This window comes from Entelurus aequoreus, linkage group LG02 (assembly GCF_033978785.1).
Source record: "Entelurus aequoreus isolate RoL-2023_Sb linkage group LG02, RoL_Eaeq_v1.1, whole genome shotgun sequence".
In the NCBI taxonomy this organism is placed as follows: domain Eukaryota; kingdom Metazoa; phylum Chordata; class Actinopteri; order Syngnathiformes; family Syngnathidae; genus Entelurus; species Entelurus aequoreus.
Window position 1 is genome coordinate 77,012,181 of NC_084732.1, and position 20,411 is coordinate 77,032,591.

The 20,411-nt window shown below is 39.0% G+C and overlaps 1 protein-coding gene across 3 annotated transcripts in view; it reads left to right on the forward strand.

Moving 5' to 3' along the window:
* The window catches only part of LOC133639437 (cilia- and flagella-associated protein 70-like), a 54,511-nt gene that overhangs the window by 2,379 nt on the left and 31,721 nt on the right, over positions 1-20,411 (forward strand). For 2 of the 3 annotated variants that reach the window (XM_062032734.1, XM_062032730.1), the window contains exons 2-8: positions 1,887-1,983; positions 3,361-3,547; positions 7,219-7,314; positions 7,491-7,576; positions 9,977-10,168; positions 10,332-10,514; positions 13,576-13,670. In XM_062032734.1, the coding sequence (XP_061888718.1) occupies positions 1,912-1,983; positions 3,361-3,547; positions 7,219-7,314; positions 7,491-7,576; positions 9,977-10,168; positions 10,332-10,514; positions 13,576-13,670 (911 nt within the window). In that variant the 5' untranslated portion in view covers positions 1,887-1,911. The remainder of the gene's footprint in view (positions 1-1,886; positions 1,984-3,360; positions 3,548-7,218; positions 7,315-7,490; positions 7,577-9,976; positions 10,169-10,331; positions 10,515-13,575; positions 13,671-20,411) is intronic. The other variant, XM_062032741.1, reaches the window with a different exon arrangement.

A 20,411-nucleotide genomic window follows, 5' to 3' on the forward strand; every position in this document is an offset into this window, starting at 1 on the left:
GAGCTTTAAGAGACATTTTAGCTTTTATATTTTTATAAGATATATTTTTTGTAAGAACCACAATTAATAAATATATTTCAGTGAATAACTTATTGTTCAAATCTGTATATAAATATGTACATAAAGTGTTGTAATTATATTGTGAAATGATGGATGGATGAATGGATGGACGTTTAAAACAAAACTGTTATTATTAATTAGTAAGTATACATTTTTTGAGCCATTTTAGAGAAAACATATCATTGTAGTAAATTATGCAAATTACACGATGATGTCATGGTGACCACGCCCATAGCCACGCCCATAGCCACGCCCCCACCGCCACAGGTATCTTGGCAGTTTATGGGAAACACTGTAATATTAGTCCCCTCGGCAACATAATGTTATAATTTTATATCTGCTGCATGTCTTTAAGGGCTGATAAAACAAATTCAATCGATGTGTCAGTGTCTGCTGCCCATTTCTTTAATGACGTTAATTGTTCATGGATATGAAAGAAACGTCTTGCAGTACCCATTTCCTGCTCGCATTTAGTGCCAGGGCGCACCTTCGGCGCGCTGTAAAGTAGGTTCCGTTGTAGATTACGATCACAAGGTAAAAAAAACCTGTCAGCTCAGTCACAATAATTTACCATAGAATTTACAGTGTTTTTTACAGCATTTTACTGTAAATGGAGAAAGAGTACCACAGTATTTTTACAGTGAATTAATACTGTAAAATCTACTGTAAATGGCAAAATGGTACTAAAGATTTTTACAGTGAAACCTTTTTATTTTTGCCAGGATTGTATTGTCAAGAAAAAGCAGTACTGTTTTTCTATTGACTGTAAAATGCTGTATAAAATGTTTGTCATTTCTACAGTGTACAATGTGATGGATAACTTGTGGTATCCATTTATTGCTCGCATCTAGCGCCAGAGCGCACCTTCGGCGCGCTACATAGTGGGTTATGTTGTAGATCACACTGCAGGACCGCTTCTAGAATGCCTTTAAAAAGTGGTACATATTGGTCTGCTGCATATTTAAAAACATAACAAAACACCACAGGTGATAACATGAATGTGCAGTAAATGAGTGTCTCCATGGTGACAGCACGTAGTATACGCAACAACCTCATTTAAATAAGGCGGTTTGCAACAATTACCAATTGTACACGCTTACCCAGCAGGCACAAGACATTGATACAACGTTGATTATACATACATGTCCTTGAAAACTGAATTTGAAACAACATTGCAAAATAGTCGTATTTGTAAATTGAGACAACGTTGATTTCAAAACGTTGGATCCACGTTGTTGTGTGGGAAATTACCAAATTTCAATGGTCAAATCAACGTCACAACCTGACATTGAATAAACGCCATCAAAAAGCATTTTATTTTTAATGTTGTATTTGTGTTATAGAATTTTGGTTGGGAAATGACCAAAATTCAATGGTCAAATCAACGTCACAATCTGACATTGAATAAACGTCGTCAAAAAGCATGTTGTATTTGTGTTGTAGAATTTTGTTTGGGAAATGACCAACATTCAATGGTCAAATCAAGGTCACAACCCAACATTGATTAAACGTTGTCAAAAAGTATGTTGTTTCAACATTAGGTTTGAGTTGCTCAACGTCAGGACCTAATTCAACACGTTCTCAAGGTTATTTTAATGTCTTGCACCTGCAGGGTTAGTAGATCATGCGCAACACACCCACTAATAGTCCACCCAATTTTATAGTCTGCACACAATGTCTAGCATGGGTATTTTGATCTTGGTAGATCAGGCCCTATGTGTTTGTCTATGTGAGGTGAGGTTAAACTTAAAGTAATAATTCTATTTTGACGATCTCATTAAACAGCACATTCATTTGCATTGGTTTCACTTTCTCACAAATTGCAGGTGGTTTTGGAGTTTGGCTTAAATAATGGAGTCTTCTGAAGACAGTATAGAAACTATCTTGAACATCAAAGTAAATATCACTCGTGGAACCAACATGGTGAGTCAGGAGTTTCATCTGCTTCTTTTGAATTGTTGTCCTTCATTGGGAGGCTATGATATTGTTGGATTACTAACACACTGTTTAGTTTCTATGTGCACTCAATCCAAACAATATTGTAGATCACGTTATTCCATCCGTATTTTCCAAACCATCAGGCTCACCGGATTATAAGGGGCACTGCCGATGAATGGTCCATTTATGTTAATTTTTCATATATTAGGCACATTAAAGGAGTCATATTATTATTATTTTTTTTATAATTTGAAAACACTTCCTTGTGGTCTACATAACATGGTGACTCTTTGGTCAAAATGTTGCATAGATTATGTTTTACAGATCATCTTCAAGCCGCTTTCTGACAGTCGCTTCCGGATGCGCCGTTTTGTGGGCGGTCTTTTTTACGTGGCTCACCTTCGGCAGCGTCTTCTCCCCGTCATCTTTGTTGTAGCGGTGTAGCGTGCAAGGACGGGAGTGGAAGAAGTGTCAAAAGATGGAGCTAACTGTTTTAATGACATTCAGACTTTACTTAAATCAATAACGGAGCAGCATCTCCTCATCTTGAAACAACAACACAGGAAATGTGTCCCGTGAAAAACCGTCCGACCGGAACTCTAATAACTAAAGTTCCTTGGGTGAATAATTTAAACTCACTACACCGGTATGTTTTAGCGCTTTCATGGCGAGTTTACTGACAGATATAAGTAGGAATTTTACACTACTTTATATTAGAAATGGCAACAGCGGACGATGAATGTCACATAACAAGAAGATAGAGAAAAAGAAGAATCTTATCGACTACGGTGTCGACACGGACTACAAAGGCAGATGCGCGCAATTTTTCAGGACTTATATAGATCCCAAATACAGATCAGCAGGTACCAGAAGGTAAAAAAAAATGCTTTTGCACAACATTGCAAAACAAAACGCCAGATAATGTCTTACCTTATACACACACCATAATAATACTCGTATGGTTAATGCGCCGACCATCCTTCAAGCGGTGCGGCTTCATAGCTTACCAAAGTCGTACTAAAACATTTTGATAGATTTTTGAGCGCCGTGTTTAATGTTCTATATTTTCAGTGGAACATTTAAAATGTTGGTGTTGTTTACTTGAGACATATTGCCATCATAGTGCAGCCTACACTTATCTCTTATGTTTGACTGCCATCTACTGGTCACACTTATCAATACACCATGTACCAAATAAAATAGCATAGAGGTGGGTAAGCTCAACCAAACCTATTCCTTACATTAGGCGCACCGGGTTATAAGGCGCACTGTCGAGTTTTGAGTAAAAAAAAAAGGATTTTAAGTGCACCTTATAGTCTGGAAATATGGTACTATTTCCGCATCCATTTTTTTTTCTTTAAGCATGGAAAAAAAGCAGGAAACCTCCAAAGTTATCTCCGGGTGGAGGTCAACGGTGTGATGGTGGGAGAGTCTGAAAGGAAGCCAGTGGACCCCGCCGCCCAGTACATCGAGTATGACTACGCCTGCAGCTTTGTCTGCTGCGATGGTGTGCTGCCTCTCAGTGACATCCCCCATAAACCAGTCATAGGTACAGTAAGTGCCGTTTTTTTACTCAAATACAGCTTGATCAGCATAACTAGACTGTACTTTACACAAAATTAGCATCACTTCAAACATGTAGTTCCGTTTTTCTGTCCGCATAATAAGGGTAAAAAAATTGTGTGCGGTAATTACAGTATAGCATAAGTGACCTGAGTTACAGAAAGCACAGCAAATATTATTTTTCAAGTAGCATGCATGACACGAGTTCCATAAAGCAGGTGTCCCCAACCTTTTTTGCTCCAGGCATTATTTTCACGGACCGGCCTTCCACGTGTGGCAGATAAATATAGCAAATAAGTGCATGAAAAATGAACTCACCATAACGTTCAATTAGTGGGAGCCTCTGGCCTTTTCCTTTTGCAAAAAAACTCTCCATAGACTTTTGTTTTTTATTCATTTTTGCTAGAAGTAGGCTTTTTTTTGGCTTTAGTATCTGATGGGTGATAGATGATACATCACATTCAAGGACAAGAGCATGGATATATAATAAAGCTCGAAATACAAAAGCCAAAACCAGTGAAGTTGGCACGTTGTGTAAATGGTCAATAAAAACAGAATACAACGATTTGCAAATCCTTTTCAACTTATATTCAATTGAATAGACTGCAAAGACAAGACATTTATTGTTCGAACTGAGAAACGTAATTTTTTTTTTGCAAATAATCATTAACTTATAATTTAATGGCAGCAACACATTGCAAAAAAGTTGGCACAGGGGCATCTTTACCACTGTGTTACATGGCCTTTCCTTTTAACAACACTCAGTAAACATTTGGGAACTGAGGAGACCAATTTTTGAAGCTTTTCAGGTGGAATTCTTTCCCATTCTTGCTAGATGTACAGTTTAAGTTGTTCAGCAGTCCTGGGTCTCCTTTGTGGTATTTTACGCTTCATAATGCAGTACCACACATTTTCAATGGGAGACAGGTCTGGACTACAGGCAGGCCAGTCTAGTACCCGCACTCTTTTACTATGAAGCCACACTGTTGTAACACGGGCAGAATGTGGCTTGGCATTGAATGCTAAAATAAGCAGGGGCGTCAATGAAAAACACGTTGCTTGGATGGCAACATATGTTGCTCCAAAACCTGTATGTACCTTTCAGCATTAATGGTGCCTTCAGATATGTGTAAGTTACCCATGCCTTGGGCACTAATACACCCCCCATACCATCACAGATGCTGGCTTTTGAACTTTGCGCTTTTAACAGTCTGAATGGTTCTTTTCCTCTTTGGTCCGGAGGACATAACGTCCACAGTTTCCAAAAATAATTTTAAATGTGAACTCGTCAGACCACTGAACACTTTTCCACTTTGCATCAGTCCATCTTAGATGAGTTCGGGCCCACCAAAGCCGGCAGCGTTTCTGGGTGTTGTTGATAAATGGCTTTCGCTATGCATCGTAGAGTTTTAACTTACACTTACAGATGTAGCGACGAACTGTAGTTACTGACAGTGGTTTTCTGAAGTGTTCCTGAGCCCATGTGGTCATATCCTTTACACACTGATGTCGGTTTTTGATGCAGTACCGCCTGAATGTTGGTTTTCGGCCTTGCCGCTTACCTGCAGGGATTTCTCCAGATTCTCTGAACCTTTTGATGATATTAGGTTGAAAAGGATTTGCAAATCATTGTATTCTGTTTTTATTTACGATTTACACAACGTGCCAACTTCTTTGGTTTTGGGTTTCGTACTTGCTATTAGCTACCATAGATTTCTATGGATTTCTATTTCCATTGTCAAAGTTATGTATACATATTTTGTGCAATATAACATACAGTACGTAGATACACTAATGTTAGCTTTTTCTGGTCCAATTTTCCATGCGTAAATACATCTGTTATTGCGAACTACTTGTGGACTGTTTTCACTGCTGGACTCTAGAAAGAGGTTCCGCAGCCTCCGAAGCAGAACCTCCAGGTTCTGTAACAGCTTCTTCCCTCAAGCTGTAAGACTCTTGAACGCATCATAATTAAATTATCCCCTCAACTATCCCCAAAATGGATTAACTCGCTGGAATAAAAAAGACAATATAACATACATCCATAAACGTGGACGCATGTGGAAAAGTGCAATATATTTATCCGTACAGTAATATATATATTTATATATTATTTATATATATTTATTTATTTATATATGCACCTTATTGCTTTTTTTATCCTGCACTACCATGAGTTTATGTAACAAAATGTTGTTCTTACCTGTGCTGTAAAGTTCAAATTTGAATGACAATAAAAAGGAAGTCTAAGTCAAAGTCTAAGTCTAAGTCTGTAATAGGACTATGTGCAATAATACCAGCACTTTAACTTATTAGACCAAAGTAGACGTGTATTTTCTTCATTCAGCACAATTATTTTATGCAACAAATTAGCACTTCCCCTTCTGCCTTATGCAATTTAACTGCTATGGTCACTTTGTTCCTGATCTGCCCTGATCTTAGGTCATCAACCTGCCGCGGACTGCAGATGGAACCTAGCTTTTAGCTACGATTTGGCACCTCGGTGCCGGTCCCCGTACCGGTGGTTCGGGACCAGTGCCATAAAGTACAGTTAACATTCCTTTATGATTAACATAAGTGACAGTAGTTGTTCTTGAAACTTCACAGAACAATCATTCAATTGTCAGCCTAATCTTCTCCAATTTGAGAAAATACAGAACACCTTTAATCCTGCTGGTGCGGCAAGGAGGCACTGTTGCCTTTCAATTTAAAACAATGAGTTTTCTAGCCAATAAAATAGCGAATGCTACAAGATAATTTTTTGGATTTGCTAAGGGTGGATGACCGAGGTGCTACTACCCCAAATAGTCCAAATATTCCTTTTTAATTAGCATGAGTGACATGAAGTACAGACAGCACAGCAACTATTTTCAGGTTGCATGAATGACGAGCTACAGACATCACAGAAATTATTATTTTTCAGGTATCATGAGTTACAGAATAATAAATAGTAAGTGATATTTTTTAAGTTTGAAAGTTTTGAATAACATTAGTTGCAAAAAGCACCGCCAATACACATTTCCAAGTATCATGAGTTCCCGAAAGGACAACAAATATTCCCTTCTAAGTAGCATTAGTGACAAGTTACAGAAAACATGAAATACTGCTTTTCAGGAAGAATGAGTTACAGAAAGCACCGCAAATATTTTGGGGGTAGACGTGTGTTTTAGAAAGCACAACAAATATTCCTTCTCAAGAAACATGAGTGACACAAATTACAGAAAGTACAGCAGATTTTCCAAAAAGGTTTCATAGAGAGGGTCTCAAGGTGACTGATACCACCTTCCCCTCTGTGGCCCATAGACAATGATTTCAGTCTGCTCTGAGTTAGCTAAAGAAAATAGTTTTTCATCCAGACACTGATCTGTTCAATGCAGTGACAAAGTGAATCGAGTGTCATCCGCATAGTTGTGTTGGGACACATTGTTGCTGCGTATTAGCTGACCTAGTGACAGCATGTATAAATTGAACCCCAGGGGTCCTAGGATTGACTCCTGAGGAACCCCACGGGTCATAGCCATTTTGTCTTAGACACAGTTAACAATTACATAGTACGTCCTGAGCTCGAAATAGGACTTTAGAGCAGATGTCTAACCTCTGTAATAACGAGGCTACTTTTCATCACTGTTTGAATGTAAATGTTTTGTTTTGTTTCAGTGACCGTGATAGAGCTTATTCCTGAGAAGAAAAAGGTGGAGGCAAAAGTAATAATCCTTGGCCAGGCAGTGATTGACCTCCTGCCGCTGCTGGAAGGTAAAATTATGCTTTTGATAACACTTGATGGATGCTTTCTGATACATCGGTTGAGATTTACATAGTATAATAGGAATTTGATTCAACAAATGAATAACTAAAATGGATTATGCACGAAGACTGCGGCATACAAATGAGAGCTTTTGCAAAAATAATAGTTTGCTTTCTGTTTTCAGGGGAGTGTAGCTTCTCATCCTCAGCTGCTGTGCATGTAACAAATGCCCCCGTAGAAAAAGGGGCTATCCCAGGGGTCAACACTAAGGTCAGTTAGCTAATTGTATAAATATACATATGAACACACGGCTGCATTATGTGCATGTGCGTTATGTCCAGGGCTCACACCTAGGTCTTTACATATCCACCGATTGGGAGTTAAGGCCTGCAGTGTTAGCCACTGAGCTAAAGGCTACAGGATGTCAACTCAGTGTTCAGCACAGCTTTTTAGGTGTAAGGTAGTGATGTTTATGCAAAGTACTTGCCCAGTACCCACTAGCACTATAAAAATTGTGACCTTGTAAAGTTAATACTTACAAACCAGCGTTTAAGGTTCCCCTCCTTGGACAAATTTTTACACAGGTAAGTGCGCCGTGTATTTCTTGAATCTACGGCTCTTAGCTTTGTATGGACTCATTGATCGTTTACAAACTGAGTTCGGAGAGGAAGTGACCAGAAGTGACGTCAGAAAGAACGCGCCACAGCCAGCTTCATAATAAAGTGGTTTCGTAACTCGGAGCTAACCACTGGAAATATGGTGGCGAGTCATCCAGACATGCCCGTGTTTCTCATTGTTCTACATGTACAGACGCTTGTGGAAATCACACATGAATACCTTAAGAGAAAGCGATTGCAGCTATTTCCGATACAACACATCTCAGACGGCAAGAAAACTTTCGAATGTCCAGGTCAGCTGTGATTCTACTTACCGAAAAACTCCGTCCATTTGTCGAAGGAGAGTCAACGAGAATGCGAGCTCCCGTGGATGTGATAAAAAAGGTAGCGTGTGCTTTGTTATACCTGACCGACGAGGGAAGACTACGGAAAACGGCGAATGCCTTTGGACTGGCAAAGCAGTCTGTATCAGTTATTGTCCGCCATGTATGTCGCGGACTCAACGTCTAAGTCCAGAATATATAAAGTCACCAAAAAGGAATGGACAATGTAAAGTAAAAGAGTGAGGAGTGTCCTGACCATATACTGTATCTAGATCCCTAGATTGATTGGTGTGAAATGTTCTTTGTCACATTGTGTACTTTCGTGTCCAATAAAGATTTGAATAATTTATGATGGCTCAGGTGTGATTCACTACAATAGGGCCCTACAGCACACTGGATTCCAGTTAATTGAAATACCACAACACTGGATATTGTTCAAATAAGTTAAAATTTAATTTGAGAACTTGCACACAAAGCAACACTGGAGGTGACTAAGACGTGCTCATTTTCCGCGCATGCATATTAGGTCGCATTGCGCCGGCTGACGGAGGGGGGTAAGGGGGTCTTAAACGACTATTGTGTGTGTGTGGACAAGGATAAGGTTAGGTGGGATTTACCCTGGATAACCTTAGCTGGCTTAGTGTAAACAGGGCCTCAGTGAAAGGAGTGAAATGTGTCAGCTCTAGTTGACTAGCTGGCTGCAGAATAGCTATTACTTTTCCAGGAATTATTGCATTTTTAATGCCTTGAGCTTTAAAATAAGATAATATTGCAAACTCATTGCACTTTGATGTAAAATAACAAACAAACGGGGAGACAGGGCCTTCTCTGTGGTCGGCCCTAAGCTCTGGAACACTATGCCCCTCCATGTTCAAACTGCTTCCACAGTGGAGTGTTTTAAGTCTCGTCTTAAGACCCACTTTTATTCTTTGGCTTTTAACACTACGGGAGTTGTGTGGTCTTCTGTCCTCTGTTGTCCTCTGTGGTTTTTTTAAATACATTTTGATGTCTATTTTACTGTTTTAATTGGTTTTACCCTTTAAAATCTTTTTTAATCATATTTATTTTTTATATTGTTTTTGTATTGGTTTTCTATTCATTTATTATTTCTTTTTATTCAGTCATTGGTGTAGCATAATATTGTTTTTAATATTGTTTTTAACGTGGCTGTGCAGCACTTTGGAAACATTCTTGTTGTGTAAATGTGCTATATAAATAAAGTGGATTGGATTGGATTGGATTCCATTGGAAGTGAAATTGGAGGGTTTGGAAATCCGTTTACTGTAGCAAACAGGACACAAGAGTTGTTACTACAGTTTGTAATGTTTACAGAAATTTTTTTATCTTTTGTTCTATGTAAAATCTGGTTGAACACATTTAACTTTTCTTTGTAAAGCTCATAATGAGCTTGGAGCTTTGACTTGCGCCGTTTTCATTCGGCTCCCTTTTTGTGCCCAGACCGAGTTTTAATTCCTCCCTGGCACCTTTTGCCTACTTTTAACCATTCTAGCCTTGACAGGAGCAATGGTGTCCAAAACATTTACAACACTTGATTTATATGAGTTCAATAGATCATCAAAACATTAGAATACGATGTGTTTTCAAACCTAACCATTGCCACAAACTGTGTCCGTATGCTGTGTTGGATTAGATAGCAAAAAACGTATTCAATACTTTTCACAATCCAGTCTTATTTGTATCCAATAATCCAGAACCTTTAACCCACATAGCACCCGTTTCTGGATGTGTCTGTGAGTGTGTCAGCTCCAATACTGACCGAAGAAGAGCTTTCGATTTCCAACCTAGCCAAGGTAGTTTTGGAGGCTGCCTACTCTCTCCCTGAAGCGTTCAGTCAGAGTTCTGGGCCTTCAGCCCCTCCATACATATGCACTGCTGCAATGGAGTTACCAACTACTGCTGAGGTTAGTACTATTATACTGTCAAGTTGCCCTACAAAAGATATCAGCCCAAGGTCTACAGTGCAATGTCACATAATAGCAGTATTACTATGAGGAAAATTAAGTTATTTTCTTAACACCATTACCAAGTAAGTGAGTCCATTTTATCATGTTTCTCTTACTCCAGAAAGATCAGTTCTTATTATTCACTGAAGGCCAGCTGAAGCTGGGCGGGCACAGGGAAGAAGATGGCAGACAGATGAAGAGGCCGCACCATGCCCTTCTGGCTCCAGGGAACCAATTCCTGCCAGGAGCCTTTGTCCACACCCAACCTATTGATATTGAAGATGGCGAGCTTACTGGCTTAAAGGTACAGTGGAACTTGGTTTAGTAATTTGTTTCAAAGTGTCCGACGAAGACCCAATCGTACAAAAGCCGAATGGATTTTTGCTATAAGAAACAATATAAATCAGACACACACAAATATCGACAAAAAACACATTTTTTGGAGAATAATTATAGTTTTACATGCAAAAACACTATGAAATACATTTATATGATTAATTAATTGGATAACCGAACAATTGACATTACTTTTACCTTTTATTGAGGGTTGGCTGAGACCAGGATGAGCCAAGCCAGCGAGACCACCTTCGTACTTTGCTACATGCTCTTTCTTAAATTCAATAAGCAAACACACAAGTTTTTTACGCACAGTGTTTGGGCGTACAATGTATAAAAAGCGAAGCTAGATTTGGGTGAACTTTTTTTTGGAAAACCTCATTCTACGAAAAGTGGGCTGTACGGCAACAGAGGTATCACTGTACTTGCAAAATTCAACCAAAATCTAGGTAGATTGATTGATTGATTGATTGATTGATTGAAACTTTTATTAGTAGATTGCACAGTTCAGTTCATATTCCGTACAATTGACCACTAAATGGTAACACCCGAATACGTTTTTCAACTTGTTTAAGGCGGGGTCCACGTAAATCAATTCATGGTCAGATAGTATTAATCACTAAGGCCTTCTTTATGCTGCAGGTCAATTACAATAATTTACCCATATGTGACCTGTTTTGGATTTTCTTTATGTCAATGTGAGCAGTGCCATTCCGAAATGTTCAAATATGAACCGGGCATCTTTTGTATGTGGATATAAATCGGATATGTATGCGATGCAGCTGCAGGCTGAACACTCTGGGCACATTTATTTGACCAATACAATTTCATACGATATAAGCGTCAGAATTCTTCACCAAAATAGGCAATTGCAAAAAAATAGGATAGGAAAGGATTTTATTGTCATTGCACTTAAAAAGTACATGACATTAAAATTTTCAACACTGACCCGTTCAAGAGCATACATTCATTGTGACAGAACAGGAACGCTGATGGGTCGCCACTATAGGGTGGCGCCCCGTAAAAGGTAGGAAAAGGTGGACACTGGGGGAGGAAAATATGTTCAAGAAAATTCGATCCTAGACTTGGCCCAATGGGGACGAGCACATGTTTCGACACAGAAATTACAGGGGTGCTCAATCTGGGGCCCAGGAAAAAAAAACTTGATCGCTACAAGACAGGACAAGACGTGGGGTGGGGGTCGAGGTATACCGCCTTTGCCTGGAGCCGAGAGAGAAAAGTTAAAAAGAGTAGAAAACAGACAATGTTTTTAGGAACTCACGTCAATGTTCCATCACTCCTGCCTCCCACTGCCCCTTTACATGCTCTTCGGAGCAAACATTGAAGCAAATGTCCAGAAAACTGCAAGAGCCAAAATGCTTGCCCTCTTCCTTCTTAATCTTCTTTATTTTTTTGTATTTTTTTTTTGTCCTGTCCAGCTTCTCAGGCAAATCATATAGTTGATGTAGATGCCCATATCGGCTGTTCAGATTTACTTTACAAAAGAGAAGTGTAGGATACTTCTCTTGTTGCCTTATTTGTATTTGACTTTATTAAATGTATTTATATTATCATTTGGTGCAGCCGGGCCGGAGCAGGAGGGGATAGAAAGAGAAAAAAAGGAAGACAGAGGGGGCAAGAGGGGGATTAGACAGAGAGACAAAAACAACAACAGCAAACACAACAACAACAACAACAACAACAATAGAGCAACATCAGCAAATACGACATGTACAAATATGATGGTAAAAGTAATAGCAAATAAGCAGTTAGCGAAAATAAAAAATAATACAGAAATGACAATGAGCATTATTACACTAAAAATGGAGCAATACAAATACCAATAGAAATAGCGCTATTGATAATGAACAATACCAATACTTTACCTTTATTATCAACAATACAGTTGTTCGAATGCAACAATACATGTACATAATGATAACTTGAGATACGAAAGAATGCAGAAAAATGGGGGGGAAGAAAGAGAAGCAACCTACATTAACTTTGTAGATTGTTATAGTAACAATAGGTTAAGCTTTGTCAGAGTGCCATGTGTTATACCCAGTTTACCCTAGGGCAACAACATTAATATATGTTTGATGAAACGTCATTATGTGCATGAGTGTATGTGTGCATATGTACTTGTATATGTACAGTATGTGTATATCTGTGTTTGTACAGTGAATGTATATGTACAGTATGTGTATATGTGTGTTTGTACCGTGAATGTATATGTATAGTATGTGTATGTGTGTGTTTGTACAGTAAATGTATATGTACAGTATATGTATACAGTATGTGTTTGTACAGTGAATGTATATGTACAGTATGTGTATATGTGTTTGTACAGTGAGTGTATATGTACAGTATGTGTATATGTATGTTTGTACAGTGAATGTATATGTACAGTATGTGTATGTGTATGTTTGTATAATGAATGTGCGTGTGGATGTACGAACTTTGAGTGTGTAAATATGTACTGTATTTGTATATGTATGTGGGAGCGTAGGTACCTATGTATGTGTGTATGTATGTATGTGAGTATATGTGAATTTGTGTGTAGAATACATTTGACTCCCAGTGTGTGTGGGAGCCAGAGTACGGCCCCAGCTTCTTAATCTTTTTAATGCAGTAAGTCAGTTCACAAAATGTGGACTTTGATTGCATATTTTTTTTGTAATGTGAACGATTACATAAAAAGATCTGATTTGACCACAAAATCTGAATTGGATATCCTACCCTGCAGTATGAACATAGCCTAAATCAGGGCCAAGGTGAAAAAGTCAAGTCCACATGCCTCACTTTAGGCACCCCTACACTAGGTTTTATACACATAGTCCATGTTTAAACATTACATGGAATGTTCTTAGGTTGTTTACCATTACACATAAAAGGTAAAGTGGTAAAATTGGGAAAGTTTAATTAACCAACACAATGCCGAGAAATAGTTTGGCCCGAGGTGAACAGTAAAATTGTAGAATGCAGAAGAAAAGCAGTGACTAAGCTGCGTCTCTGAATGTCATCTGCAGGACCGTGAGTTCCGTAATGAAGCGGAGACCTTGCTGAACAGAGTGACCTGGGATATAGAAATGACCTGTTTTATGGATGCAAGCGGCGCTAACAGGTCAGCCTTCCACACAACTCATTTGTTACTTACATACAGTATATATTTGCCAAATGCAAGCTGTTGTATCTGTATTGTTGTCAAGTTGAGGCCGCACGTTGAATGTGGTTCCTCAAAGCAAGACAGTTGGGGAAAAAACTGTTAAGAAATCAATAAGGTGCAAAGCATTCTTGTTATGCGGAACAGTGGCCAAATTAGTAATAGTGCAATCTATTGGGGTAGGTATTCTGTTTTGCCTCAGGCATCATACACACAAGCTATGCGGTTTATAAATTGTTTTAAAAAAAGATAAATACACTTGTCTCTCATTTATCGAGGCTAATTGGTTGTATGCCTGACTGTGGTAAACAAATTTCCTCTTCTTTTTCTTGTTTTATGGCAGGGCACTCAATGTTAAAAGTGTATTACCGCCACCTAGAGTGTGAACCAGAGTTCCCTCCGTTCTCCCTCCCTCACATACACGCATATATACCTTCCAATACCAAATTCTATTCAATAAACCTGCCTCTTCTAGAAACTTTACAAACTTTTCTGGTGGCACTTTGAGAGGAACCTCCTTCTGTCCATGTCTTCAAACTTCCTCTCTTAATTTTCTCCTTTCTCCACCGTATTTCCCACAAAGAATGATTGCATGTTCCACTGACTCTACCTCATTTCAGCTGTCACATAATCCTGTTGGGTGTTTACTAAGAAGGTGCAATGTCTTATTCAGTCTGGTGTGTCCTAATCGAATACGTGATATGATTACTTCCTCTCTAGTGTTCCCCCTTACAGTTCTTCCCGACCCTACTGTGTTCTATATTGCATATAAGTGTCCTCCTGTTGCACTCATGTCCCAATGTGATTGCCACTCCTTCAAAAAGTTTCTGTCAGTTAATGATTTTGTCTCAGTCTTACTCAGAGGTACCTCTCTGAGCTGCTCTAGCGTTAGTGTCTGCTTTTACAACTGATCTGCCAATTGATTTCCCTTTATGCCTGTGTGAGCTGGAACCCTTAGTTATTGCAAAATAGGCATAAAATAATAAATCAAATACTTTCATGGTTGATTCACATGGTCCCATTCGTCGCAGTTAACCTGACTCATGAAACGTGACAAATCGGGGGGTGGAGTATCGACTTTTTGTCTGCCAGAGGGCAGTAGAGTGTTGAATGTCTTAAAATGTATTTTGTGGCAATTCCAACTTTGACCACAGCATCAGTTGCTATGTAGAGAAGCACGTTCCATCATTTGTAGCAGACTGATTGTAGCAGCAAAATGATCTTCATCTCATGCAAGATCCACCCAAGAATGGGGCCATATGAATCCCTTCCCTACTGGAGAACAATAAAAACTTTTCTGACCTTCTAAATGCATTTTTTAAATTAGGGTTAAATGGGTTATCACTTTTCTACATTCAAGGTACTCAAAGCGCTTTGACACTATTTCCACATTCACACACACGTTCAAAAAATAATGGTGGGAGCTGCCATGCAAGGCCCTAACCACAACCCATCAGGATCAAGGATGAAGTGTCTTGCCCAAGGACACAATGAACATTTAGCCTGCTCAGTGGCCTTGTGGTTAGAGTGTCCGCCCTGAGATCGGTAGGTCGTGAATTCAAACCCCGGCCGAGTCATACCAAAGACTATAAAAATGGGATCCATTACCTCCCTGCTTGGCACTCAGCATCAAGGGTTGGAATTGGGGGTTAAATCACCGCTGCTGCTCACTGCTCCCCTCACCTCCCAGGGGGTGGAACAAGGGGCTGGGTCAAATGCAGAGAGTAATTTCACCACACCTAGTGTGTGTGTGACTGACAGCGGTACTTTAACTTTAACATGTGGCAGAAGCCGGGGATCGAACCAGAAACCCTCAGGCTGCTGGCATGGCCGCTCTACCAACCGAGCCATACCGTCCCCAACTCGGCTCTGATCTGTCAACGTTAACTTGGTCTGTCAAGGTCTGTCAACGTTAAGGTGCTAACTAGGGATGAACACCAAATACCGGTATTTTTTGGTACCGGTTCCTGATTTTTCCTGGACCGTTAAATTTCTGGACTAATGATATGGCTATCTGTACTTTTTTATGACACGAGCGCGCTGTCACATTCATTCAGGTGCCTGCCAATCTGAATCATTCAGGTGACAGCCAATCTGAATCATTCAGGTGACAGCCAATCTGAATCATTCAGGTGACAGCCAATCTGAGTCGATTTTTTACCGGCCCACTTCAGATTAAAAGGTACACGGAGGTAAACATAATCATAGATTTACGCAGCATTGGAATGAATCGCACATGGAATCAATGTTCGCTAAAAACAGAATCTAAATGCGGAAAGTCGCGGAAAATGGCATAATGTGACTGGGAGGCTGTCATTGAGGGTTAAAAGGGGAAATCATCTTTATGAGAACCGTGCACTACCCAACACTCACCTGCATAAAGCCTGGCCTACTAGTACTCTGGCCGGCAGCCCTGCATCCTTCTCAGTCCATCTCTGTGCCTGCCGCCTTGACACGTGGCCACCCCAAACTACCAAACTCAATCCAGGATACAGAGCCAAACAATTCCCAAATGACTTGGACGTCTCAGGTGATATGTTTCTTTTGCAAATTTGATGACTACTTGTCATCCAAAAGCTGTGTGTAAAATAGCGTGCTACGACTGCCAATGCAAGGAAGTTGTGGACGTGACCACCAATATTCATTGGGTAAATTAATGATAACCCACGCAGCTTCTAGTACTCCAGCTGGAGCACCAGTGTTGAAATAATAACTGATGCATCTTTCTGTGTGATTTATTTTACTTGAAAGCGTGTACACTCAAATGTATTGGTACATTATTTTATTGTGCCTTTTCTTTTTTAGTTTACTTTTTTTATGTACTTAAAATTTTAATAAAATGTTGAACTAATCCCTAGTTTTAAAACTGGCAGGTTAAAAACAATGTTAAGAATTTACATATTAATCGAGATTGGATGTTTTTAATTTTATTTTTTATTTTTTACATATCGCCCAGCTTTAGGATTGGGTAATCATCTGGGAATAATCACAAATAAGAAGGCAATAACAATAAATAAAATAAAGCTGATTAAAAAAAGCATTTGTTACATCTAATTTTACAGCAATTACATATAGTACCGATAAGAGTACCGATGAATACCGGTATCGATAAGAAATATCGCTTATGGTATCGGTATCGAATACAACCCTAGCATTAGCGAATGTGTTGTATGATGGCGTGTGATGATAGTTAGAGCGATGTGCTCTGTGCCCTTCAGTACAAACTCTGACGGAACTTTAGATAAAACTGAGGTAAATAGTTGGTATTGCAGCTACAAACTTTCTTATCAAGTTTAAACTTAAGAACTTGTTAAACTAAAGAAAAGTAAATGCAGATGTAAATGGTGCACTATGTAAAGTTGTTTATGGGTGTCTTTATAACATTATCTATTAATATACTGTAAATCTGTACCTAGTTTGCTATATTATTGCAAATATTTTCAAAATGCGGACTTAATTCTTACTATACTTACTGTCACCAAGTTTTGAGCAAAGCAATGATATGCAGTTCAGTATAACATGTTCCTGTATGACATTCTGACTACAAAACTGCATTTATATCCAACAATTTGGGGATTTTCTGAAGCAAATGTTATTTATGCAAGCAAATAACCTGCGATTAATCATGATTAATCAAAGTGATTTATTTTAAATGATCAACTGACAGCCCTATTTTTAACATAATTAGCGCCCCCTAAAAATGAACTGACACCAAACTAGTCAATTTTATACTCGTTTCACCCAATATACATAGTAGCCTTGAGTGTGTTCTACTGTAAATTACAGTACTCGGTAGTCCAGGGCAGTGTTTTTCAACCACTGTGCCGCGGCACACAGTCTGGTTTGCTGTGGGAGATTTTCTAATTTAAACAATTTGGGTTAAAAAAAAATTTGCAAACCAGTAACTATAGTCTGAAAATGATGTGTTGTTGTTGAGTGTCGGTGCTGTCTAGAGCTCAGCAGAATAACCGTGTAATACTCTTTCATATCAGTAGGTGGCAGCCGGTAGCTAATTGCATTGTAGATGTCGGAAACAGCGGGAGGCAGTGTGCAGGTAAAAAAAAGTGTCTTATGCTTAAACCAAAAATAAACAAAAGGTGAGCGCCCCTAAGAAAAGGCATTGAAGCTTTGGGAAGGCTATGCAGAACAAAATTAAAACTGAACTGGCTACAAAGTAAACAAAAACAGAATGCTGGACGACAGCAAAGACTTACTGTGGAGCAAAGACAATGTACATCCGAACATGACATGACAATCAACAATGTCCTCACAAAGAAAGATAAAATCAACTGAAATATTCTTGATTGCTAAAACAAAGTAGATGCGGGAAATATCGCTCAAAGGAAGACATGAAACTGCTAAAGGAAAATACCAAAAAAAAAAGAAAACGCCACCAAAATAGGAGCGCAAGACAAGAACTAAAACACTACACACAGGAAAACAGCAAACAACTCAAAATAAGTCACGGCATGATGTGACAGGTCATGACAGTACACCTACTTTGAGACAAGAGCTATAGTGATGCATGCTTGGTTATGGTTTAAATTCATATCCAACAATTGCGACAACGACTCTTTACTATCAACTGAGTTTAGTTTTTTAATGATTTCTGCTGGTGGTGTGCCTCCGGATTTTTTCAACGCATGTGCCTTGGCCCAAAAAAGGCTGAAAAACACTGGTCCACAGCATCATTGCTGTGGCTGGCCACTAAAACACGGTTTTAAAGCAAGGCAGTTGTGGGAATAGGAATAGGCACAATTTTTAGTTGATTAACTGTTAAGAAGTCAGTAAGGTGGAATGGATTGTTGTTGTTATGCACAATCTAGTTTAAATTAGGTGTTACTTAGAATAGAATAGGATAAGCTTTTATTGTCATTGCACATTAAAAACAACACAATTGTGGGTGATCCACCAGCAGCAAAGCACATACAAACAAGACATTTATGTGACATTTGAAAATGTGTGTATAGAACTAATTCATGTCTAAAATGCTGATTTGTCAAATTACCGTATTTTCCGGACCATAGGGCGCGCAGGATTATAAGGCGCACTGCTGATGAGCGGGTCTATTCAGGTCTATTTTCATACATAAGGCGCACCGGATTATAAGGCGCATTAAAGGGGTCTTATTAGAATTTTTTTCTAAATGGAAAACACTTCCTTGTGGTCTACATAACATGTAATGGTGGTTCTTTTGTCAAAATGTTGCATAGATGATGTTTTACAGATCATCTTCAAGTCGCTTTCTGGCAGTCACTTCAGGATGCGCCGTTTTGTGGTCTGTCTTATTTACGGGGATCACCTTTGACAACGTCTTCTCCGCGTCATCTTTGTTGTAGCGGTGTAACGTGCAAGGACGGGAGTGGAAGAAGTGTCAAAAGATGGAGCTAACTGTTTTAATGACATTCAGACTTCACTTAAATCAATAATGGAGCAGCATCTCCTTATCCGTGGCTCACTAGTGCAACAACAACGCCGGAAATGTGTCCCGTGAAAAACTGTCCGACCGGAGCTCTCTAATAACTAAAGTTCTGTGGGTGAATTATGTAAACTCACTACACCGGTAGTTTTTAACGCTTTCATAGCGAATCTACTGACAGATATAAGTTAGAACTTTACACTACTTTGCATTAGAAATGCCCCATAACAAGATGATACAGAAAAAAAAGAAGCTTAGTGACTACGGAGTCGGCACGGACTACAATGGCGGACGTGCGCAAATTCTCAGGACTTATGCAGATCTCAAAAAAAGATCAGAAGGTAAGAAAAGTTGGTTTTGCATAATATTGCAAAACTAAACACCAGATAATGTGTCCGCTAATGGGTGCCATTTTGCGGTCCTACACACACCATAATAATACTCATACTTCTGACTACGGTAACCGTTATGCGCCGACAATCCATCAAGCGGTGCGGCTTCAAAGTCGTACTAAAACATTTTTAAAGATGTTTGAGCGCTGTGTGTAATGTTCTCTATTCTCAATGGAACATTTAATGTTTTGGTGTTGTTTACTAGCGTCATATTGCAGTCCACACGTATCTCTTATGTGTGAAAAATGTACCATAGTAGCAATATAAAATATAACATATATGTAATATTTACATATTATGTATACAGGATATAATATATACTGATATATTATATTATATTTTTATATAATATATACAATATATAACAAATCCCAATTACCATGTACAATATTACAGTATATGTAACAGATGCAGCAAAAAAAAAAAAAAAAAAAAGGGCAGCAGAAAATATACATTATAAACAAAGAGAGGTAACATAGAAGCGGTCAGGTAATAATAACAATAACAGCATCTATTGCTGTATGGTGAGTGACTGGATAGAGTGCGGAATGAAGAAGTTCTTGAATCGAACCCTGTGGGAATGAAGCTGAAGAAGCCTGTTCGAATATAAGCCTCAATTGTCTGGTGGAGTGGGTGGGCAGGATTGTCCATGATGGCGAGCAGTTTGTCCAGTGTCCTCCTGTCCCCCAGTGACACAAACGCCTCCAACTGCGTGCCAATAGTGCGGCCGGCTTTCCGGATCAGTTTGTCAATCCGGTTTAAGTCCTTTTTGCTGGTGCTGCTCCCCCAACAAACCACTGCAAAGTAGAGGGCACTGGCCACAACAGACTGAAAAAAGATCTCCAACAGCTTGCTGCACACATTAAAGGACCTAAGCTTCCTCAGGAAAAA